Source organism: Ctenopharyngodon idella, chromosome 8 (assembly GCF_019924925.1).
Source record: "Ctenopharyngodon idella isolate HZGC_01 chromosome 8, HZGC01, whole genome shotgun sequence".
Lineage (NCBI taxonomy): Eukaryota > Metazoa > Chordata > Actinopteri > Cypriniformes > Xenocyprididae > Ctenopharyngodon > Ctenopharyngodon idella.
Genome location: NC_067227.1, coordinates 33,425,967 through 33,451,364, shown reverse-complemented (window position 1 = coordinate 33,451,364; position 25,398 = coordinate 33,425,967). Strand labels below are relative to the sequence as shown.

General features: G+C 36.6%; 1 protein-coding gene across 1 annotated transcript in view; it reads right to left on the bottom strand.

Annotated features, from left to right (window-relative positions):
* Positions 1-25,329, bottom strand: part of loxhd1b (lipoxygenase homology PLAT domains 1b) — a 34,948-nt gene extending 9,619 nt beyond the window's left edge. The window contains exons 1-28 of the mRNA XM_051902855.1: positions 25,042-25,329; positions 23,220-23,264; positions 22,461-22,651; positions 20,438-21,270; positions 18,840-18,954; positions 16,817-16,897; positions 16,549-16,733; positions 16,333-16,431; positions 15,441-15,589; positions 14,645-14,768; positions 14,059-14,309; positions 13,795-13,930; positions 13,568-13,728; positions 11,774-11,860; positions 11,559-11,694; positions 11,164-11,318; positions 9,921-10,081; positions 9,747-9,823; positions 8,415-8,611; positions 8,035-8,227; positions 7,518-7,678; positions 5,950-6,271; positions 5,709-5,860; positions 5,023-5,153; positions 4,744-4,889; positions 2,624-2,728; positions 2,390-2,518; positions 367-531 (exon numbers count right to left, since the gene is read on the bottom strand). Coding sequence (XP_051758815.1) covers positions 367-531; positions 2,390-2,518; positions 2,624-2,728; positions 4,744-4,889; positions 5,023-5,153; positions 5,709-5,860; positions 5,950-6,271; positions 7,518-7,678; positions 8,035-8,227; positions 8,415-8,611; positions 9,747-9,823; positions 9,921-10,081; positions 11,164-11,318; positions 11,559-11,694; positions 11,774-11,860; positions 13,568-13,728; positions 13,795-13,930; positions 14,059-14,309; positions 14,645-14,768; positions 15,441-15,589; positions 16,333-16,431; positions 16,549-16,733; positions 16,817-16,897; positions 18,840-18,954; positions 20,438-21,071 — 4,252 coding nt within the window. The 5' untranslated portion in view covers positions 21,072-21,270; positions 22,461-22,651; positions 23,220-23,264; positions 25,042-25,329. The remainder of the gene's footprint in view (positions 1-366; positions 532-2,389; positions 2,519-2,623; positions 2,729-4,743; positions 4,890-5,022; positions 5,154-5,708; positions 5,861-5,949; positions 6,272-7,517; positions 7,679-8,034; positions 8,228-8,414; positions 8,612-9,746; positions 9,824-9,920; positions 10,082-11,163; positions 11,319-11,558; positions 11,695-11,773; positions 11,861-13,567; positions 13,729-13,794; positions 13,931-14,058; positions 14,310-14,644; positions 14,769-15,440; positions 15,590-16,332; positions 16,432-16,548; positions 16,734-16,816; positions 16,898-18,839; positions 18,955-20,437; positions 21,271-22,460; positions 22,652-23,219; positions 23,265-25,041) is intronic.
* Between the last annotated feature and the right edge of the window lie 69 nt (positions 25,330-25,398).

The following is a 25,398-nucleotide window of genomic DNA, read 5'->3' as shown; positions in this document are numbered from 1 at the left end:
GGAGTTTAAGTTAAGTTTCTTCATCTGTGATGATGTTCTGTCTTGTTTTCCAGCACAAATATCTAAACATTCTTAAATCAAGATACATTTACTGGAGAAGAGAAATGACTGAAGATATTAAGACTTGTTTAATGAAAAATGCAATTAAATGAAGTGACTTTGTGCTTAAAACAAGAACAAATATCTGCCAATGGAGAAAAACAAACTTAATGTTTCTCGGGTCTGAACAGAGCTTGTACTTTGTGCTGGAAAACAAGACAGAAATACTAAGTAAGAACATCATTTTTTGCAGTGCACATTTCTGTTTTGTGTTTAATGGAAGGAAACGATGAATAAATGAATCTCTTTCTAATCCTAGTCTCTTACATGGCGTGTAAAGTTCAGTCTGCAGCTCTGCAGGATACAGATCTCTGACGACGGCTCCATCATCCTCTCCTCGGTCCAGCCAGCGGCCGCATGGGAAGCGAAGCCTCTGTCCTTGAGAGGGAGCATCAATCTCCACCCAGTCCAAGAACCAACCCGCCGACCCTCCTGAAACACACACAGATCCATCAGACTGACTGACATTTTACAGTGCAATGATCTCTGCTGATGAAGACATTTAAAGCTATCCAAGAGGAATGTTTTACTGCTCAGATGTTCCTCAGGAACACACTTCATTTTTATTAAAGGGGCAGTTGATTATGATTTGACTTTTTTAACTTTAGTTAGTGTGTAATGTTGCTGTTTGATCATAAACAACATCTGCAAAGTTACGACGCTCAAAGTTCAATGCAAAGAGAGATATTTTCTTTTAAAGAAATCACTTTTAAGGCTGGTAGGGACTACAACGAGCTTCTTCCCGAGTTGATGACATCACTAACCCTAAAATTTACATAAACCCCGCCCCCGAGAACACTCAACAAAGGGGGCGGGGCCATGTTGGGCTGCTTTAGAGAAGAGGAAGAGTTGTTGACATGCTGACATTTTACGCCGGACTGCTTCACAAACGAGGGTCAATTCAACACAAAAGATTAACATGACGGCACATGCTAGTGGATGAGTTGAATCAACTCCACAGCAACTACATTAATTTATCCACTAACCATTCAGAAACGTCTAAAAGTTGTAACTTCTTCCTGAGTCTCTCCATCAGTGTCGACTCCGGTTTGAACAATGTAAGGCTGAACACCGTTACTGACAATCCTCATTTTGGCTGCGTGAGATTCTCCAGCTTTGTTGTTGTTGAGCGAACGAAGCGTGAGCTGTTAAAGCTCCGCCCTCTTCTGGAAAGGGGGCGGGAACAGCAGCTCATTTGCATTTAAAGGGACAAACACAAAAACGGCGTGTTTTTGCTCACACCCAAATAGGGGCAAATTTGACAAGCTATAATAAATGATCTGTGGGGTATTTTGAGCTGAAACTTCACACACACATTCTGGAGACACCAGAGACTTATATTACATCTTGTGAAAGGGGCGTTATAGGTCCACTTTAAACAAGTCTTAATATCTTCAGTCATTTCTCTTCTCCAGTAAATGTATCTTGATTTAAGAATGGTTAGATATTTGTGCTGGAAAACAAGACAGAAACACTGAGGAAGAACATCATTTTTTTGTCTCAATTTGATCCCAATTTAACCTCATGTCTGTCTAGGAACGATCAGAGCATCACTTGTGATGTATTTCCTATGTGTTGATGTATTACTCGAGAACAACAGTGGCCTTTAAGAGCAGTTTCTGTAAAGTTGCCAGGCAAACTAATACCAGATGGGTCACAAGCAGCTTTTAGAGGCAGTCGAGCGAATCCTGTCTGAACAAAGCCTAATTCAATCCCAGCTGTCACTCACGCTGCGTTCAAGTCCTGCTGGGAAGTTCATATTTACTAGGGATGAACCAATATGAAAATTATGTCCGATACCGATAACCGATATTAACTGATATTTGAAAGCTGATAACCGATATATTGGCCGATAAATCTAAATCCAAATATTTATATAATTTTTGAGAGCCTGATTACAAACACAAAAGTTTCACCATTAAAAGCCATGTCCCAAACACACAATTATGATGTTCTCATTATAATGTTATGCAGCTTAAACACATGTTGTACTTACTGTATTTTCCTTTTTGAAGTGATTTCAATCATATTTCCAAGCAATTCAAAACCATCATGGTGAACAGTGTGAGTCTGAAGTGTCTCAGCTGGAGGAAATAATCCATTATTTATCAGCTTTAATATATCGGCCAAATTTTCTTATCGGACCGATAATGATAACATTAAAAATGAACAATATGGTGGTCGATATATTGTGTATCCTTAGTATTTAAGATGGCGGTACATGTGCGTTTAACTCGTAAACATGATCTTTCCGACATGACTTTAACACGTTCGCTCACATTTCACTCACCTGAGTCATCATGGCCGATTCTCAGTTTCTGAAGTTCTCCGAGATCGACGGCCTCCACGGTGAACTCGTCGATCATTCCCTTCTCAAACTTGTTTTTGTGTGATTTAGAGGCTTTCAGGTTGATGATTCCTGTTCATTTAATGCCGTTTTATGTGAATAAACCAAGAATAGTCACATGAATGTTCAGTGGACGCTGTGAGAAACACTCAGTATCTAACAGAAGTGTGTTTTCACCTGTGTCGTCATTCTCTCCGTACAGGATCGCAAAGATATTGGCGTCTGTTCCAGCGTGTTTCTTTTCTCCAGTCTTGATCCTCAGAGTGTATGTTGTCGACATCGCTACAAACAAAAAAATAATGAGAAGAAATAAAAACTGAAATAATGATCACTTTGTCTGAGAGAGAAATCATAGTGATCACATAGAGAGATCATAGTGCTGAAACCTTATTGTAATTCTAAGGATTTTTATTATTTTTCTTCTGCCGTAAAACTGATCGTGCAGACCAAACCGTAAGGCCTAGAGATTGAAACTTGGCCAGATGATAGGTCTCAGTTTGGCAAGAGACTGACAAGGTATGACATCGATTGGCCAATAGGGGGCGCTACAGCGATCAAAAATGCAAAACTGCACATAACTCCTAGACCGTTTGTCGCAGACTCAAGTGCTTGGCTCAAGACGAACAAAACGATTGCATATCTTCCGCCATTTTGTCGCAATTTTGTCCGAAACCTAATTTTGCGAACTAGTCCTAGGTTTTTCGCCCGATCGGAACCAAACCAGTGCAGAAATGTTTTCTGGAGTCTGAATATGAAAAGTTATCAAAAAAAAGTTGAAATTTTGATTCATGGTCGCTAAGGGGCGCCAAAACATTCGAAATGGGTGGGGCTATTTTTACTAAAATGGCTATTTATATATTTATTATAAACTCTTGAACAGAATGAGATATTTTCACCAAACTGGTACACTTGTGTATGGGCTCAATCTGTGGTCGCAGTAATAAAAAAAAAGCAGCGATTGGACACTAGGTGGCGCTATAACAGGAAAAAAACAAAAGCTATAACTACGCAACCGTTAGTCTGATTGACTTGAAAATTCGCATGCAGTGTCTTGGTCCAAGAAGCCATGATTGTCTATAAGGACATTGGCGTATCTCAAAAAACATGTCCGCCATCAGGCCAATGAATTTTGAGCACCTACTAGACAAGGTTAATGGAGGCCGATCGGAACGAAACTCAATATGCATGTTCGACTCATGGTCCTAGATGTCTGTAAGAATTTTGAAAGAATTCGGCCATTAGGTGGCGCTAATTACTTTACGGCTCTGTAATCACGTGGTGTTTCACACATACACACAATATTCACATCATTTCTGCTCATACTGAACAACTTTGCCTCAAGAACCACTGCTGTCAATCAAATCGTTTATTAAATATTCTTGATTATGTAAAAAACCTACTTTTGCGAACCAGTCCTAGATTTTTCGCCCGATCTGAACCAAACCAGTGCAGTATAATTCTCTGGACTCTCCAAGTCAATAATTATTAAAAAAAGTTGAACTTTGCCCTTTGGGTCGCTATAACAGGGTGATTTAGAAAACGGGTGTGGCAAAATATACTCAAAAAGCCTATAAATCCAAAACAAAAACTCAGAACTTCATGAAAATACGTGAGCACATGTGACATAAGATTCTAAACAAGCATGCCAACTTCTATGGAAAGCAGACCATAGGTGGCGCTATAACTGTTAAAAAGCTTTAAAACCATATATTTCCTATGGTGAATTGCCTGGATTGGCTGTAAATGGTGTTTTCCTTCTATGATTTAAATGGTTACAGGCTTGCTAAATAAAACATCACACTTTTTTACGCATGTGCTTAAAGGCCTTAAAATGCTTGAGCTATATTTATATTTGCAGTTGTCTGATTTAGACTGAAATTAGAAGTAAATGCGATTCCACACTGCAAAAAATTATGTTCGTCCTCAGTATTTTTGTCTTGTTTTCCAACGCAAATATCTTGAGTTTTCTTCCGGTAACGAACACGTCACAGTATTCCTCATTTAATTAATTCATACACAGAATAAAGGGGCGGGGCCTGGTTGAGTTAGTTAGTAGTGTGTTGAAACTGGCGGTTATGGTAAGAGGCGGGACATTTCCCAAACACCAATCACAACACACTGCTCCAGCCGACCAATCAGAGCACAGCGTGCTTTTCAGAAGGAGGGGCTTCATAGAGACAGGAACTAAACAGAGCGTCACTGACAGACTGGGAAGAGAGGAGCTGAACAATGGAGAATATGAGGAGAATAATCAACATTAAAGCCCAAAAACACAATCCTGACACCGTTTCGTTCACCTTTCTGCTCCAATCCCAGCGTGGCCCCGGACTCCTCCTCATCCTCGTCCTTCCTCATGAAGGCTTCATCCACAGGAACGAGCTCTCGGGCAATCTGACCATCATCTTCATCGACTGCTAACCAGCGATTACAGGGGAAGTAATACCTGCAGCGTAACCCGATATGAAGAGCCGTGAGACGCGTTCACTGCCGCTCTGTGTATCGTGACGGTCCGTGTAAGCGCTTCAACAATAGACTCATGAATAAATCGCCAGATTCTCGGGTCTGACTGAACTCACGTGGTGTCGTCTTTAGTGTCCACGATCTCCACCCGGTCCAGGTACCAGGCCGACTGATGGCTGTTGTCGTGACGGATCCTCAGTTTCTTCAGAGGCCCCAGTTCCACGGCGGTGATGGAGAACGTGTCCTCCTGTGAGTCACCAGCAGGAGCTGAAGTTAGTTAAAGCAACAGATAAACATCAATCCACTTCCACAAACACTCATTCATTTACGCTCATGAATGTGTTTTGGACAGGCTGTGCAATCGTTTGTTTTGGGGTCAAAATGACCAGCCAAATCATTCTAATATGTGATTTGATTCTGACTATTATCAGTGTTGAAAACAGTTCATACAGGTTTGGTGAGTAAATGATGACAGAATTTTTATTTTTGGGTGAACTGTCCCTTTAAGGGGTGTATATTAGTACCTTTTGAAAGGAAACCGCCCCAGTCACAGCTCTTGTACTGTTTTTCTGAGAGTTTAGTGTCAGTTTTTGATGAATTGCATGGAAACACAGCAGTTTTTGAACTCAGACTGAGAACTGATAAACGTGGGTCTGTGACGGTGGCCTTGATTCAGAGGAGCATATTCGACGTGTGCGCTGAATAATGGATGGGCTCACATTAACAGATGAGTAAGACTATACGACTACATCTACTGTGAATAACATGAGGGAAGGTGTCAGATTGCCGCTCTTCATCTCACCTGTCCGCGCTCGAACTTGTTCAGATGATTGGACTTCCTCAGCCGTCGCTCCCCGGTGTCTCCGTTCTCTCCGTAGATGTTGATGAAAACATTGGCGTCGGTTCCGGCCCCCATCATGTTTCCCGTGAAGACGTTGACCTCATACGTGTTTTCTGAGGCAGAAGGGATGATGAATTATTAAAACAAGCTTTTAGAAGCAGGATTTACCCTGATTTGTTGGTCAGTGCTGATGATCTCGTACCCTCCAGCTCCTCGCTGTCCTCCGGCAGAAGCTCCACCACCATCTCTCCGTCCTCCTCGTCAGACGCCAGCCAGCGGTCGCAGGGGAACAAGTAGGGCAGGACCACCTCACGCAGCTCCTCCTCACCGCCCTCCTCATCCTCGTCCTCCTCTGCCTTCTTCTTCTTCTTCTTCTTTTTCTTGTCTTCTTTCTTCTCTTTGGGCACCATGGCCATGACCAGACGCCTGATCTCCACCCGTTCCAGGTACCATCCCGCTCCGATGCCCGTCTCATCATTGCTTATGCGGATCTTGAAGATCTTCCCCACGTCTTTAGCTTCAACCTGTCCCACAGATCAACATGTGATGATGAGGATGATGATGATGGTTAGACATTAATTACTTTAATATTAAATCATAAAAGTATAGTTAAAATAAAATCAATCAAAATTAAACACATACTACATTTTTTTAAAATAAATATGAAATTTAAATAAAACATTTTTAATACATTAAAATAAAACACTTAAATTAATTATATACAAAATAAATTAAATTATAAAAATGTAAAATGAAAATAAATTATCTTAAAATAAATCTAAAAACACTCATTAAAATTAATAATCAAAAATATAAAAATAAATAAACTAAAAATGAATAAAATCATACTAAATTTAAAATTGAAACAATTTTTAAATAAAAAAAAATCAATCAAAATTAATCTAAAAAAAATTAAATCATAAAAATGTAAAATTACAATAAATAATTTTAAAATAAACACTTAATAAATTAAATAATAATATAAAAATAAAATAAATAAAAAAAAATAAATAAAAGACAATCAAAATAAAACACTAAAATTTAAATCATAAAATTTTAAAATAATTTAAAAATAAAATGAATCAAAATTAAACACTTAAAACACATTAAATAAATCATATCAATATGAAATTTAAATAAACCATTTGTAAATACATTAAAATAAAACACTAAAAATAATTTAATCATAAAAATGTAAAATAAATTTTAAAATGAAAAAAAAAAAATCTAAATAAAACACTTACTAAAATTAAACCATAAAAATAAAGTTAAAATAAATCATTTTAAAATAAAATAAATTAAAATAAAAATATGTATTAAATCATAAAAATATAAAATTAAAATAAATATTTTTTATACATTTATTTATTGATTTAATTAATTTCCCAATAAACCCTTATTAAAAATTAAAGAATCAAAATTTTTTAAATTCAAATAAAAAAAAATAAATAAAAACAAATCAGTGAAATCAGTAAAACAATTACTAAAAATGAGTTAAATCATTAAAACATAAAAAAAAAAATTATAAAAAAATAAATAAAAAAACATAAAAATATAAATTTAAAATAAACAATTGTAAAATAATAACAAAATAAAACACTTGCTAAAAAGAGATGAAATATTTAATTTGTTGCATGTTTTCAAAGTTTGGGAATCCCAGATCTATAATTTAATTAGATTATATATGACTAGATGTGTGTCTTTAACATCCAGCAGTGAAAAGCATCATGTGACACTGAGCGAGTGATGACGGTCAGACGTGAACATCACCTTGAAGATCTCTGTTGTTCCTCTTTCAAAGTTATTGGACCTGCTGCTGAGGTTCAGCACCTCCGTCTTTCCCTGATCTCCGTATATCTGGATGAAGACGTTGGCATTGGTGCCTCCGGCGAACACGTCCCCCGTCACCACCGTCACCTCGTAGTTGATCACTGGAGAGAGACGGTAAACCTGCGTCACGCTTCTCCAGAACAACAGCCATACGCACAATTAATAAATATGAACATGAATCATTACAATAAAATAAAAATAACTGAAATAAGAAATAAACAAACTAATAAAAACAATCAATATAGAATGTATAAAATGTTACATTTGTATAATAAATACTGTAAAAATAAATCAAAATTAATCAATTACTAAAAAATCATAAAAATAAGAAATTGAATTAAATTATTAAAAAAAACACTGAAATAAAACACTTACTAAAAATTAATAAAAATAAAAAAATTAAATTTGAAAAAGTCAAAATAAGACGGATTGAATGATAAAAATGTAAAGCGTTTACATTGTTCAACGTCCAGTATTTCACTGGGGTAAATCTCCACCTCCGTCTTCCCATCAGCCTCTTCTCGGCACAGCCAGCGGTGACTGGGGAACATGTAGTGTCTTCCGTGATTGGGAACCATGATCTGAACGCTGTCCAGGAACCAGCCGGCGCGCATGCCTTCGTTAGTGTGACCAATCAGGAGCCGGTTGATCTGCATTCAGGAAGAACATCTTAATGAGTTCACGAGAGGTTTAAACTGTTATGATGATGGAGTCTCCTACACATTCACACTCATACAAAATCACTTTAATGTTCTCATAATATCCACTGCTCTCTCAGCGTCTGAAACGCTTCGTTCAAAGATTCGGCCTCTCTAACCCGTGTCTGGAGACGCTCACCTGACCAATGTCGGCGGTGTCGACGGTGAACACATCCACCCGTCCCGTCTCGAAGTAGTTGCGCAGGTTGTTGTCGGACACCACGAGCATCATCCTGCTGGTGTCGCCCTTCTCGCCGTAGAACTTCACGAACACTTTCGAGTCGGAGCTTCCTCCGCTGACGTTCCCCGTCTTCACGGCGATGTGATAACTGACGTCTGAAAACAGACAGGAGTGACCGATCACGTGCTTCTATCAACTGACCACACTAATCTGAGCTTTGTGCTGAATTCTGGGATTACTCTCGATCACAGGGTTCCCAAACTGTGTTTATAATAAAGAATTAAATCATAAAAAGGTCAAATTGAAATAAATCATTTAAAAATAAAATAAACCAGAATAAGACACTTACTAAATATTAATTAAATCATAAAAAATAAATAATTTAAAAAAAAGCAATCAAAATAAAACACTAAAAGTGAACTAAATAAAAAAAAAAAAACATTTAAATAATTTAAAAATGAAAACAATCATAATAAAACACTTACTAAAAATAATTAGTCACAAAATATAAATTTAAAAATAAAAACAATCATAACAACACTTAATTAAAAATGAATTAAATCATAAAAAAGTCAAATTGAAATAAATCATTTTAAAATAAAATAAACCAGAATAAGACACTTACTAAAAAATGAAATCATGAAAATTGAAAATAAAAACTACTCAAAATATAAACCACTTACTAAAAATTAAAAATAAAAATAAATAATTTTAAAATAAAAGCAGTCAAAAAAGCACTAAAAATAAACAAAAACAAAAAAATCAGAATACAAAAATTGAATCATAAAATAAATCAATAAAATAAATTATAAAAGCAAAATTATAAAAATATAAAATTAAAATGAAGAATTTTAAAATAAAACAATCATAATAAAACTTACTAAAAATGAACTAAATCACAAAAAAATGTCCAATTAAAATAAATCATTTTAAAATAAAATAAATCAAAATAAAACACTTACTAATTAAATAAAGAATAAATATATTTGATTTGTAATTTTATAAACAAATATAATTTGTTTATAATTGTATAAACAAATTATAAAAATATAAAATTAAAATAAATCATTTTAAAATAAAAATAACCAAAATAAAACACTTACTAAAAATGTGTTAAACTAAAATAACAATAATCAAAATACTAAAAACACTAAAAAGATGAATGTCATGTGACTGACATCAGAGAAGAGCCATGTGTTATATTATTGAAATAATAACTTCAAGAACGTTTTCTCAGCAGTGGTTTGGGAATCCCTGATCTATCGTCTTTAACATCAGGAGAAATCTCACTGTAAAGTCTCTGTCCGTCTGCGAACGGCACCAGCTCACGAACGATCTGCCCGTCGTCTTCATTACGGTCGAACCACCTGCACAGATGAAGGAGGATGTGAAGCGGTCGTGTGTTACAGCAGTGTGTGTGTGTGTTACAGCAGTGTGTGTGTGTGTGTGTGTGTGTTTTTTCACCTGTTACACGGGAACTCAATGGCCTGAGATTCGGCCTGTCCTTCCTCTCTGATCAGCACTTTATCCAGGAACCATCCACAGCCTCCGCCGCGCCCGTCGTGACCGATCCGCACCCGCCGCACCTGACCGATCGACACGGCCTCGATGATGAACTCATCCGCCTGGGAGGAAAGAAGAGCCGTGGACTGAAAAAATGATCTTTTTTCACTAGTACTTTTGTCTTGTACATAAATCAAGATACTGGAGAAGAAACATGACTGAAGATATGAACTAAAAATGTATCCAAAAAAACAAGAACAAATATCTGCAAATGGAGTCAGAAAAATAAACTTCATTCAAACACTTACTAAAATGTATTAAATCCCAAAAATGTAAAATCTAAATAAAACACTTACTAAAAATAAACTAAATCCTAAAAATATAAAATAAAAATAAAACAAATAATTTAAATGTAAAAGAATCAAAATAAAACACTAAGAATTAATTAAAGGGGTCATGACATGGATTTTTTGTATTATTTTAATATGTTCCTTCAGGTTCACTAATAATGATAATAAAGTTTTTTGAACAAAATTTTATATTATATATATATATATACACACGTGGAAAAAGATAATTTTAAACCCTCATTCTGAGCCTCTGTCTGAAATAATTCGTTTTTAAGGTGTGGCTCCTTTAAGGCGTGTCAGTAAACGCCCACTGTTATGATTGGCTAACGTCACTGCATAGGAAACAGTATCAACGCCCACTCGCTATTGCACATGAGTGAGTGTTTTGAAAACATTATCCTTATAAAACCGTCAGACAAAGCGTTGAGTTTCTTTGTGAACTCCAATACATTGTGCTTCAGTCAAATGCTCCGAACAAACATATAATCCTCCAGCGTGATCCAGGACCTATGGTGCAAGTGGGCGGGGCCTATGATGTATAACGATCCATCGATGTCTTGCTCTGGAGGCGGGCATATGCAAATGTATTTGCCCGTGTGACATCACAGATCCAGCAATATCCAAACGAGCCGTTTTTGTTGCTTGATTAAATAACTGCTTTGTTTATAATGAGGAGGACGTTTTAAGCTATGAAACTTGCAGGATGTTTTAATTGTACAAAGACCTCTTATGTGTCAAAAGTGATTTCTCATGTCATGACCCCTTTAAATCATAAAAATATAACATTAAAATCATTTTAAACTGTGCAGAGAGCGAGTCGGACACTTCTAGATCTCCACAGGAACTGCACTAACGTTGCCCTTCTCGAACTTGTTGACGTTGTTCTTGCAGTTGATTAAAGCGCGGTCGCCCGTGTCGCCCTGATCTCCCATCAGACACAGAAACACGTGTGCGTCTGTCCCGCCGCCGCTCACGTTCCCCGTGTACACTGTGATGCGATACTTGATAACTGCAGGAACACAAACATGAAGGTTCATATTGAATACTGTTCTGATCACGCTCACACTGACATAGATCACTAATCTTAACAAATTAAATTCATCTTATTGTAGAGTGTTATCCAAAAATATATTTTCTGACATGAATATGAGACACAATAATCAAATGTATGTGATAAACGAGTATGACGAACGAACCTAGCGTGTGTAATCTAATAGAGGACTTTATAATCAGGAACAGACTCCAGTACCTGGCAGCGGCTCTGGGATCAGCTCTCCTGTGGCCGGAAGCTCCCGCACCACCTCGTTATCGTCCTCGTTAGTGTCCAGCCAGCGCTCGCATGGGAATTTAAAGGTTTCCTTCGTTAAAGTTTTCATTATGGAGATCTTTGGAGACATAAAGCAGAGGTATTCAGATCACGTCTCGCTGTAACGCTGTGAAACGCTCATCATCTCCTGCTCTTACTCGACTCAGATGCCAGCCAGCGAAGGGGTTCCTCCTCTCGTGCCAAATCCTCAGCTTCGTCAGTTTCCCAAGATCCGGCAGTTCCACCTGACAAAAGGGATGATGAACAAATTAAACGCAGATTTGATGGTTTGAACTGCTGAAATGCATTAAGACGCATCGTCCTGTCCATCTGAAAATATTTTAAAACACATATTAAACATATTGAAATATATTTTGTGGTCTGGTCAGTTTTATCCAAAACACTAACTTTTACTCCAATAACTAATAAAAACTAGATTGTAAAGTTTGTAGACAAACTTTGATGTTGGCTCCCTGTTGAAAAAACAGCATATGCTGCTTAGGTGCGTTTTGAAACATGGAAGCTGGTTTGAGCTGGTCCTAAGCAACTAGCTCCAGCTCAGGACCAGCTTAAACCAGCTCATGACCATCTTCCATGCTTCAAAACGCACCTAACAGGGTTGACAAAGCCAGGTCTGAAAGTTTAAAATAACTCTGAACAGCTTGAAGTTTGAAAGTTTTACTTAGACAAAGTAAAAATTGCTACAATCATGATTTAACACATTGTTAGCATGTCCTAAGCTAGTTGCTAGGCTTTTCCAGTGATAGATATGTAGTGGTACTTGGGCTGGTTTGCTAGAGTGTTGCTGTGCGGTTGCTAGGGTACTTGGGGTGGTTGCTAGTATGTGTTATCACATTCCTAGCATGTTTCAACATGTTTTAACATGAAGCTAACATGTTTTAACACAAAGCTAGCATGTTTTAACATGTTTTAACATGAAGCTAACAAGCTAACAACATGTTTTAACAAAAAGCTAGCATGTTTTAACATTTTTAAGCATGTTTTAACATTTTTAAGCATTAAGCTAACGTGTTTTAACATGTTTTTACATTAAGCTAACAAGTTTTAACATGAAGCTAGCATGTTTTAGCATGAAGCTAACATGTTTTAACATGAAGCTAACATTTTTAGCATTAAGCTAACATGTTTTAGCATGAACCTAACAACTTTTAACATGAAGCTAACATGTTAACATGTTTTAACATTGTTAAGCATGTTTTAACATTTTTAAGCATTAAGCTAACATGTTTTAACATGTTTTTACATGAATCTAGCATGTTTTAACATGAATCTAGCATGTTTTAACATGAAGCTAACATGTTTTAGCATGAACCTAGCAACTTTTAACATGAAGCTAACATGTTAACATGTTTTAACATGTTTTAGCATGAAGCTAGCATGTTTTAACATGAAGCTAACATGTTAACATGTTTTAACATGTTTTAACATGAAGCTAGCATGTTTTAACATGAAGCTAACATGTTTTAGCATGAAGCTAACGTTTTTGTATGAAGCTAGTATGATTAATCACTGCTAGCCTGTTTCTATCATAAATTAGCACATGGCTAGCATTTTAATACACATTGTTAGCATGTCCTAGGCTAGTTGCTATGCTTAGCTAGTTATAGAAAGAGTTTTAAATGTAATTTTTAGGAAAAACGTAAGTTGGATCAGTTAGAACAGATATAGCAGCAGGAGTCAGAACAGTCTGAAGGTCTGAGCCGAGGTTGGTGGTTGTAGTTTTAAAGCTCTAGAAGGAGATACTGTCTAAATTTTGGCTCAGAAGAAGAATTTACCAAATTTTAAATTAAAATCTATCCATCCATGATAGTGTAAAAACGGCTTATAAAGACTAATCATATGAAATGTTAAAATGTTTAGATTAATATTCAAAAAAGAGTTTACAGCCATTTCAAAACACATTAAAACATTAAATAATATACAGTTTTTACCATGAACTTGTCCAGCTGGCCCTGCTCGAAGTTGTCGGTTTTGTTGTCGAGTCTCATCTCGTCTGACTTGCCCTTCTCTCCGTATATCTGGAGTAAGACGGAGGCGTCTGTTCCTGCGCCTGAAAGATCCGACGTCCAAATCCAGAGGGACCAGGGGTGTTCTGAGGAGCAGGAGAACGTTTAACCTCACAAACCTCTTTCACGCTCGCGTCATGAGCGATACTCACTTTTCTGCCTCTTTTGTCTGAGCGAGACCATTTCATAGAGCTCTCTCTCGATGATTCCATCGCCCTCGTTCTCATCCAGCCATTTAGAGCAGGGGAACGTCTGTTCGATGCCGGTGAACGGACAGAAGACAACCACCTGCAACAGAACAGGTTCAGGCCTGAAGGTAAACATTCAAACTACTAGGTTTCACCACACTTCCCCAGTTTCTGAAATGATTTTCTATGATAATCAGCAGTTTAAGCTCAGGAGAGACGAGGCTCGACCTTGTCGCAGTACCAGCCGGCACTGACCCCGCCGTTATCATGACCGATGGTGACGCGACTGAGCGGACTGAGCAGCGCCGCGATCTCCACGTTGAAGATGTCGGTGAGGCCGCGCTCGAACTTCCCTCCCTCCAGGAAGATCTTGCCGCTGTTCTTCAGGCCTTTGGAGCCGTGCATGATCATGTGGATTTTGGAGTTGGTTCCGGCACCTCTGATGTTCCCCGTCACCACCTGAACGTTGTACACAATCCCTGAAGAAACACAGTCCGGTCAGAAGAGCTTACATATACAACCAGTTAAAGTCCTGATCTTCAAAGAAGAGTCTCTTCTACTTATGTGACACTGAAGACTAGAGTAATGATGCTGAAAATTCAGCTTTGATCACTGGATATAAATTACACTTCACTATATATTCACATAGAAAACAGCTGATTCACATTGGAATAATATTTCACTATTTTTACTGTATTTTTGGTGAGCAGAACAGACATAAAGATCCAAACTTTTGTTCAAACATCACACTGACTACACCATCCGCCTGTGATGCTGATGTTGGTTTTTGGAGGTTGTATGAGGAGATTTTTACCGGTGGGTTGACTTCCTCCAACCAGAACATCTCTCTGAATCTTTCCATCATCTTCATCGATGGCAAACCAGCGGTTGATGGGAAACTCGTACACGGCTTTGTTTCCCAAATCATCCAGTATGACCTGAAATGAAAGCGAAGCGCCATCAGCAGCGCAGGTTTCATTCCAGTGATATATGGTGTCGGTGTGAACAATCTATGCGCATATCTATCTATCAGCAGGCTGCGGCTCTCATCAGAAGGAAAGCCAATCCTGTAGAGTAGTGTGGTGTTTCCTTTCAGCGTGGATAAGGTGACGAGAATGACCTCATCCTGAGAGATGCCATGTGAGGTGGAGCGGATGCAAATGATCCACTACAGCCCAAATCCCTCCGCATGCGTTCGTACGGCTGGGCTGACAACATCGATTGAGGTCTCGGCTTTCAAATCCTGTCAGTTTTATCACTTAATTTAAGCAATAAAAGTATTTTTGTGTCTCTTTAATGTGTGCTGACAGTTGAACCAATCGTCTCTTCCTCTTTACTACTAGTTATAGCATGAAATAAACATGAATGAACATCAGAAGGAATGTTTAAAGACACAGAACAACTTATCACGTCTCATGCAATCGATCAAAAACCACGGAAAGACGTCAATAAAACAGCTTGAGTCATGTAACGTCACATTTTCCTCAGAAAATAGCCATTCAGTGACCATTAACTTGATAGTCAGCTAGAAAAATGACTCTAGAGAGGAGTGTTTCGATAAATATATGCACTATATTACACACATTTATTATATTTTACTGAGATTTTACCTTCTCCACGAACCATCCGGCCGAAGAGCCTCTGTTGTTGTGGCCGATGGTGATTTTCCTGATTCTGCCCAGATTTGGAGCTTCTATGGTGAACTTGTCTTCTGTTCCCCTCTCAAAGTTGTTTTTATCGTTGTCGAGTCTTCTCTCGCCTTTGGGAAATATAAACATCAGATCATAATGTGACAGATAAAGTGATGGAGTTTCAGGTTCCGTGTCTTAGTCTATAGCCGTTCTCGGAGCAAATGTCTGTGGAAACCATGAGACATTACAATTCAGTGTCTCCAGAATGTGTGTGTGAAGTTTCAGCTCAAAATACCCCACAGATCATTTATTATAGCTTGTCAAATTTGCCCCTATTTGGGTGTGAGCAAAAACACGCCATTTTTGTGTGTGTCCCTTTAAATGCAAATGAGCTGCTGCTCCCGCCCCCTTTCCAGAAGAGGGCGGAGCTTTAACAGCTCAACAACAACAAAGCTGGAGAATCTCACTCAGCCAAAATGAGGATTGTCAGTAACGGTGTTCAGCCTTACATTGTTCAAACCGGAGTCGACACTGATGGAGAGACTCAGGAAGAAGTTACAACTTTTAGACGTTTCTGAATGGTTAGTGGATAAATTTATGTAGTTGATTCAACTCATCCACTAGCATGTGCCGTCATGTTAATCTTTTGTGTTGAATTGACTCTCGTTTTCGAAGCAGTCCGGCGTAAAATGACGGCATGACAACAACACTCTACTACAACAATTATTCCAAACTTTTGATAGTCGGCAGTGTATATAAAAAATACATATAAATATATGCTTATATATATATATATATATATTTATATATGTTTTCCACCTGTTGAGAATCACTTTTAAGGCTTAAACGGGACAGCTTCCATCCTAGTTACCTGTATCTCCATTTTCACCAAAAATATTGAGGAAAACATCAGCGTCCGTCCCACTTCCTTTCACATCAGGCGTGAACACACTCACGACATATTTATTATCTGCAAAAAAAGCACAACAAAGACTGAAATTCACTGAACTTGATATGACTCAGAGGAAACAACATCATTTCACAGCGTTTCACCATGGTTCAGCACTCTTAAATGTAAAAGTCTCACATTTGGGCATGTCCATGGGGTCCAGACTGCCCAGCAGGTCCCGGACGAACAGGCTGTCGCCCTCGGTCCTGCTCAGCCAGTTGTTGCAGGCGAAGTAGAAGCGTAAATGTGGCCTGTTCATGTCCGTGACCACGACCCGGTCCAGAAACCAGCTGGCGTTCAGACCCGTGTTATCATGCTCGATCCTGACAGACGGCACAGAACGCACTGACACCTCCATTCACACAGCATTGCTGACCTCAAATTACAGTAAAACTTGTCAACTTACCTAACTTTCTTCAGCGGGCCGACATTGTGTGTTTTTATCCGGAAGACGTCAGTCTTGTTTTTTTCAAAAGCAGTTCGATTCCTGTAAGAAATATTAATGCAAATAATAACCGAAGCGATCTTAATTTCTGGAAACACAGAATTGTCTAACATGATACAAAAGCTAAAGACAAACTCAAACCCTGAATCCCTTTAAACAATCACCAAAATAATATGAAACCATAATAATACACTTATAATGTTTTATGATACCATGGTGTAAATCTAAATAACTGATAAAGAACAATCTTATCCATCTTTAATACCTCAAACCTTTGAGAAGAAATGCAATTTAAGAGCACAATGGCTGTAAATGCACACAGTGTAAAAACACAGTATCTTCAGAAAGAAAACACGTCATCATATATTGAATGTCCTTATTGTAAACGTAAAAACATTCACGATACATCTCAGAAAATGCATGATATCTAGCACCCAATATATCATGTATTTGCTGATGGAACATCTTGTAAACACACATATTCTGTAAATGAGCTTTGGCTAATATTTCATGTGACATGAACTGCAAAAAATGTTTGTCTGCTTAGTGTTTCTGTCTTTTTTTCTATTAATAATATTTAAACATTCTTAAATACATTTACTGGAGAAGCAAAATGACTGAAGATATTAAGATATCTGCCAATGGAGTCAGAAAAATAAACTTAATTCAAAGAGAAAACAAGACTCCACTGGCAGATATCTGCTCTTGTTTTAACTCTCTGGTGCTCATCAAAAATGGCCAAAAATTATTTTTTATTTTTTCAATAAAATCAATGTACTATATTTTAGTTCAATGTTTTTTTTTCATTTAATATTTTGTATTTTTAATGGGATTTTAAGGTACTACATTATATTTATGTTGTATTTATTATCCATTTATTCAATTTTTGTTGAGCATAGACCTGAAAATGAAATTTCCAATGTAAACTTCAATGTTTTGGAGCAACAGACTGAAGTTTGGTCTCTTTTTAAAGATGGCATAATTTTTTTTTTTTTTTTAAGTGAACTTTAAAAAGAGTGCACAAAAATACTATATTTTATATGAAATATATATTTTCCAAACCATGTTTTACTCTAAAACTGTGAGAAAAATCAAAGTCATAAATCTAAACTAGTTGTGCTCCAAATTTGAGTTTAATATCTCAAGAAATGAGCTTTCAGTAAGATTTTGTTTGGGTGCAGTACCGAACGCTTCCACTAGGTAAAATTTGTTTCCAATGCGCTCATTTTTGACCACGAAGTGTGACTTTTTTGTGTGTGTGTGTGTGTGTGTGAGTGTTCACAAAGCAAGTGCCGAAACCTTTACCAAGTCTCGTACCATTTCGATGAAATAAAAAAATTGTTTTCCTCAAAACGGCACCAAATTTCGATACATTGTTCAGAAATCAAGACTTAATGCTTCTCCAGTAAATATATCTTGATTTAAGAATGTTTAGATATTTGTACTTTAAAACCAGACAAAAATACTGAGTAATAAAATCATATTTGCAGTGTGAGTCAAGCTAGATTACAGTAAATATCATTTTGAATGATGTGTGTCTGGAAACAGAATAGTAAAGTGCTGCGGTGTTTCTCTCTACAGCACAATGCTATACATTTCCACAGTCTGATCCACTCGAGTCCATCATAGTGATGTACAGCACATGTATATTGTAGCCCTTCATTATGAGGAGCAATAAACCTCCTGAGCCTTTCAGAACGCTGTTCGCCCAATCGGATCATGCAAATGAAATATTGGTCCTTGATGAAAGGTTCTAGAATATCATGTGCACGAGTTCAGAGTAAACGGCACAACAGCAGCGCCTCAAATACCTCTTCTCTGTGCTGTGGATTCAGGGAAAGACAGAGTGATGGTGTTAAATTTCATCAGAATACATAACCTTTAAACACAACAGTAAACAACGAGACTGCGGCTACCAGGCATTTCATTTATTATTAACAGAGATGATTATGAATCAAGTTTCAGGTCAGTAACATGGACTCACTTGCTGGCCAGGTGCAACTTGGGAGTGATGCCATAGTCGCCAAACAGCGTGATAAAGACATTGGCGTCTGTACCTGCGCCGTTGACGTCTCCGGTGATGGTCACCACCTCATAGACTGTCATGTGATTGAGCACAGAATGCATGAGTGCATTATTAATGAGGAGGACATTCACACTTCAGTGAATAACAGTGTGAAACGCCCAGATGAACAATGACTACTGTCCTGATCTGCTCAGGACGCCATATTAATACAAGAGTGAGAACACGAAAATAAGTCAAGTCACGATAACCCATATTAAAATCAAAATATATATCACAGCAATATTAGGTGACCGCCCGGAAACCAGCGGTCAAAATATAACTGAAATCTCTCCAGCTAACAACAAGAACATATGCCAGTGTTCCCATTAAGTTTCTTCCTGGTTATGTGAACATTAATGAAATATTCCATGCTATCGTTCTTCAACCATTACTGGAACGTTATTTTTGAATGTTCTCTGAACGTTCTGAAACAATTCTGAATTTATAACTCGTAATTCTGAATTTATAACTCACAATTCCGACTTTATATCACGCAATTCCGACTTTATATCATGCAATTTTGACTTTATATCACGCAATTCCGACTATATAATTCGCAATTCCGACTTTATAACTCGTAATTCCGACTTTATAACTCGTACTTCCGACTTTATAACTCGTAATTCCGACTTTATAACTCGTAATTCCGACTTTATAACTCGCAATTCTGAATTTATAACTCATAATTCTGACTATATCTCACAATTCCGACTTTATATCTCGCAATTCCAACTTTATATCACGCAATTTTGACTTTATAACTCGCAATTCTGAATTTATAACTCGCAATTCCAACTTTATATTACAGTTCTGATAATATAACTCGTAATTCCGACTTTATAACTCGCAATTCCGACTTTATAACTCGCAATTCCAACTTTATATTACAGTTCTGATAATATAACTCGTAATTCTGACTTTATAACTCGCAATTCCGACTTTATAACTCACAATTCCAACTTTATATTACAGTTCTGATAATATAACTCGTAATTCCGACTTTATAACTCGCAATTCCGACTTTATAACTCGCAATTCCAACTTTATAACTCGCAATTCCGACTTTATAACTCGCAATTCCGACTTTATATTACAATTCTAATAATATAACTCGCAATTCCAACTTTATAACTCGCAATTCCGACTTTATAACTCGCAATTCCGACTTTATAACTCGCAATTTTGACTTTACAACACAATTTTGAGAAAAAAAGTCAGAATTTTGAACTAAAGTCATTTTTTAAATGTTACTAATTGTTTCAGAACATTCAAAGAACATTCAAAAGTAATGTTCCCATAATGTTTGAAGAATGGAGTGTTTCCTTAACGTTCATATAACAAAGAAAAAACGTTTTTAAAACATTTTTTAAAAAATTGGTCATTCTAAGAACACTCAGTAAGACTGCTTTAAAAACTAAAATTTTCGTTAGTTGGATCAGTGCGCTGCTCTGTTTTATGAGTCAAACAGCAAATCCTCCCAGAGCAGAAGACGTTTAATAATGTTTGAGGCGTCTTACCTTTCTTCTTGTGGTACTCGTCTTCATAGTTCTCCACTTTTTCAGGCTCATAGTTCCTCAGTTCATTCTCGTAGATCTCCACATAATCAACATGTTTGGATTTCTTCTTCTTGCCTTTCCCCTTCTTGCCCTCGTCGTCACTGTCAGCGGTTCCTTTCTTGGACTTCTTCTTCTTCTTCTTCTGGGAGTCGTCGTCCTCCTCCTCCGGCTCCGTATCTTCTTTCTCTGCTTTCTTCTTCTTCTTCCCCTCGTCTTTGGACTTCTTGTCTTTGGATCCCATGATGCTCTTTTTCCTGTCTTTGTTCACTTGAACGACATCTGGAAGGTTCTGGTGTCTCTTCTTGGGTCTGTGTTCATCTTCACCGTCCTCACTGCTGCTCTTCACCTCCTCCTCATCCTCCGGTTTAGAGCTTTTCTTCTTCTTCTTCTTGGTCCCTCTGCGGCTCTTCCTCACCTCGGATGCATCGCTGACCGTTTCTGTGTCCTCGGTGTGTTTCTGTTTCTTCTTTGTGGCACAATCTGGACCGTTGATCTTACCTTTCCTTCTCGACTTTGATTTCTTCTCCTCTCCGTCATCGTCCTCGTCTTCTTCGGTTTCCTGTGCCTGCCGTGTTTTTTTCTCCTTCGAGGGCATCTTTAATTTATTTACTACAGTGTAACTTTAACTGTTGACTGTGAGTGTCCAGGTGAAAGACGACGAGGCTGACCTGTGATGATCGCCGGAGCTGCCAGGAAGAGCCGGGCCGAGGGTGAAGCTCTGGAGCCGCGCGGGGCTTCCCTTTCTCTGATGACCGCCGACCTCGTTAAACATGACACACTCCATCATCATGTGACTGAGAGCAGAGTAAACAAGACAAACATGCACTGTCACTGCTGAACTCTCTCAAACAACATTCACAAACCTGTAAATATAACAGCACATTTACCTTGATAACTGAAATAAAATAATGAAACATCTTATTTTAGTGGCCAAGATCCTGTTTCTAATATTCAAAAGTTGAATTACTGATATTACTAACACTAAAACTGAAATAAAAAATAAAGAAAAAATAAAGAAACCCCACACAACAAATTTACTAAAACTTAAACTAAAATAAAATAAATATTAAATAAATGAAATCAAATTAATATATTCAGTTAGTTGCCAAGGGCACAATTCTAATTTTCTTTTAGTTGAAGTTGTTGAATTACTAATATTTAAAGAACTAAAGCTGAAAATAACTAAACTAAAACTGAAATTAAAAAAAATAATAAAACCTAAAAACTAAAAAAACAAAATTACTCAAATTTAAATGAAAACAGAAAATATAAAGATAAAAACTAATTAAAAATATTAATAAATACCATAATTATACTAAAATAACACTCAGGCACTTAAATTTAACTTTATATTGCTTATTTAAATAAAATAATAAAAGATATTTTATTTTACCTAAAGGCCACATTTATAATTTACGTTTAGTTTAAATAAATTACTAATATTACTAGAACTAAAGCTGAAATAAAAATAAATACTAAAACCTTTAAAAATAAAGAAACCCCACACAACAAATTTACTAAAACTTAAACTAAAATAAAAATGAAGAAAAAAAAAAAAACCACAAATTCAAAATATTAATAAATACCATAATACTATAATAATGATACTAAAATAATACTCAAGTTTAAAAATATTTAAAAGCATGTATGTTAATTAAAATAAAACAAATATTAAATAAATAAAATTAAATTAACATATTCAGTTAGTTGCCAAGGGCACAATTCTCATTTTTGTTTAGTTTAAGTTGTTGAATTACTAATATTTAAAGAACTAAAGCTGAAAATAACTAAACTAAAACTGAAATAAAAATAATAAAACCTAAAAACTAAAAATAAACCACACAACAAAATTACTAAAACGTAAACTAAAATGAATATGAACACAGAGAATATAAAAACTTATTTAAAATATTAATAAATATAAAAATACTATATTAATGGTATGAAAATAATACTCAAGCTCAGACTAACTTTACTAACTTACACAATGACAAGAAAATGAACAGGATGGAAATAAAGAACTGTGAAATACTGATCAAACTGATCTGTGATTCGATTGAACACGATGAATATTTTAGAGACAAACTTAACCAACATCACCGAATTCATCAAAACCAGCGATAATACTTCCTGATGTCCAGTTCATGACATCACTTCCTGCAGGATGATGTCGTTCTGGAAGTTAAAAGATAAATAGGATGGAAGGTGATATTGAGGAAACAGCAAAAACATAAAATGATTAGGAATTAAAATTCCCAACTAAGAGACGCGTTTAGTTTGAAACATTTTGTTTAGAAACAGAAAACAACAGCTAGAATATATTTCCTGTAAGAAGAAAAATAAGCATCGCCTGAAACCAAGAAAACAAACACACATGACTTGATCTATAATGATCTTTAAATACTGTAAGTTTAATATTTTATGTATATTATGATGTGATGAAAATGTGCTGCATAACAGGAATAACTCAAGGTATAAAATTACATCTAATCACAGAATAAAAACTAAAATCTTGAAACTTCCTCATATCATTTGCATATATGAGACATTCACTGTACAGAGGAAACGGTTTCTCAGTTTCTGAATGAGAGCAGCACATTCAAATAAAGGTTTAAACCTCCTGTTTTAATTATTTCATTCTAGCAATACTTGTTTGTGTCCAGATGATGGAGACACTCGTACAGGTAAGAGTCACATGACTGAAGCTCAAAATAGTTTGTTTAGACTTTCATATCTGACAAACCGTTCATCTGAAGCAGCTTCAGTTATCTGGTACATCAGGCTTGTTCTGCATCATGTGAAAGACAAGAACATCAGATAAACCATAAACAACCTTCAAACACCACAGCTGCTCTTCAGATGATGGGAACGGGTTTTTTCCATTGACACTCATGATTATTTACTAAATGAATCCATCAGGATAATAATATAAACAGAGCTGATGATGAAGAGACTTTAAAAACAAACAGAGTATCAGAATCATTATAAGAACATGATAAACTTCACCAGCAGGACGAACACACGTTTACAGGAGATGAAACTGAAAATCAGTCATTAAATAAACATATTAAAGCGCTATTTCAGCCGAAAATGAAATTTCTGTCATTAATCACTCAGCCTCATGTCGTTCCACACCCGTAAGACCTTCGTTCATCTTCAGAACACAAATTAAGATATTTTTGATGAAATCTGAGAGGTATCTATAGACAGCAATATAATCAACACTTTCAAGGTCCAGAAAGGTACTAAAGACATCGTTAAAACAGTCATGTGACTGCAGTGGTTCAACCTTAATGTTATGAAGAGACGAGAATACTTTTTGTGCGCAAAAACAAAACAAAAATAACCACTTTATTAAACAATCTCTTCTCTTCTGTGTCATTCTCATACGTTGTTTACATCCAGCACTTCCAGGTTCTACATCAGAACGGCGACTCATTATTGGCCGGCTCCTGCGTCAGCATCACACGCATGTGTCGTGCTGATCACGTGACCAGCTTTGGCCAATACTGAGCCAGCGTTCGGACGTAAACACGGAAGCCTTCACTGCGTCACCTGCGTAAGGATAATGACAGAGAAGAGATTGTTGAATTAAGTCATTATTTTTGTTTTGTTTTTGCGCACAAAAAGTATTCTCGTCTCTTCATAACATTAAGGTTGAACCACTGCAGTCACATGACTGTTTTAACGATGTCTTTAGTACCTTTCTGGACCTTGAAAGTGTTGATTATATTGCGGTCTATGGACGAGTCATAAACCTCTCGGATTTCATCAAAAATATCTTAATTTGTGTTCCGAAGGTCTTACGGGTGTGGAACGACATGAGGGTGAGGAATTAATGACAGAATGTTAATTTTTTGGGTGAACTAACATTTTAATCATTTGAAAAGTACAGTACATTAATGCTCCATCCTGACACAATCTATACATCTACAATCTATTATGAATGAAGGTTCAGTTTGATACATGAATTATGTAATTAATTAAACAAATGAAGAATCGTTTTAGCTGTACGGAAATGGTCTCTTATATTTTTGTCCATTTTTACTTAAATGCTTCAAGGAATTCAAATATTTTTTACAAGTGACTTCAATTCATTTCAACATTGTATTTTTATAGTTTAATTGCATCAAAAACCTGACCTTATCAATCAAAATATAAACATCAACCGGAACACAGACATGTTATAAGAGATCTTTTTTTTCTGTTTACTATGGTAATTAACGGTGTTCCATGTAACTTTACGCCCTCTAGCGGTTAAAAAATAAAACTGCAGGCATTTTGCGGAAGGTTGTGCTTCGGCTCTGCGTGACTGTGCGGATGAATATAGTTCTTTTTCATAACTAAAAACAGAGAGAGAGATTATACTACTGCTCATAAAACATTCACTACTAGTCTTAAGAGATATAACCAGTTTAGATGGAAAGATCTCAATCTGACTAGCTGAAGACATTATTGTAGTTTTACCCATTAATAGACACGGTACTTTTTTACGGTTGTTTTAAACTCCAACAGCCATACTGAAATACATGGCGATTCTTCTGTTCAATAAAACACTTACTCACCTGTTGAGTGATAAAAACACCATCATCTCCGCGTCCTTTCACAACATTTAAAACCCCTCAGTTCTTCGAAAAACCAACTGATTCTTGTTTTATCACGATCTCTGTTCTCTTTTCTCCAGCAGACTCTCCTCTGTTCAGCGTTTGTTTAAAACGGGTGATTCCCTGGAGGATGGAGATTTATCAGCTTCTTTCCTCAATCTTTCTCGCTCGTTGTGAAACTAACCTGTTCTACTCCCACACCAGACACGCGCCAAAGTGACCAGAGCAACTTTTCTCTGTTTACGGATATGACGAAACACACGCGCGAGTGACATGTAAGCAGTTTCCCGCGAAAACCGTCCCTACAGGTCTAAAATA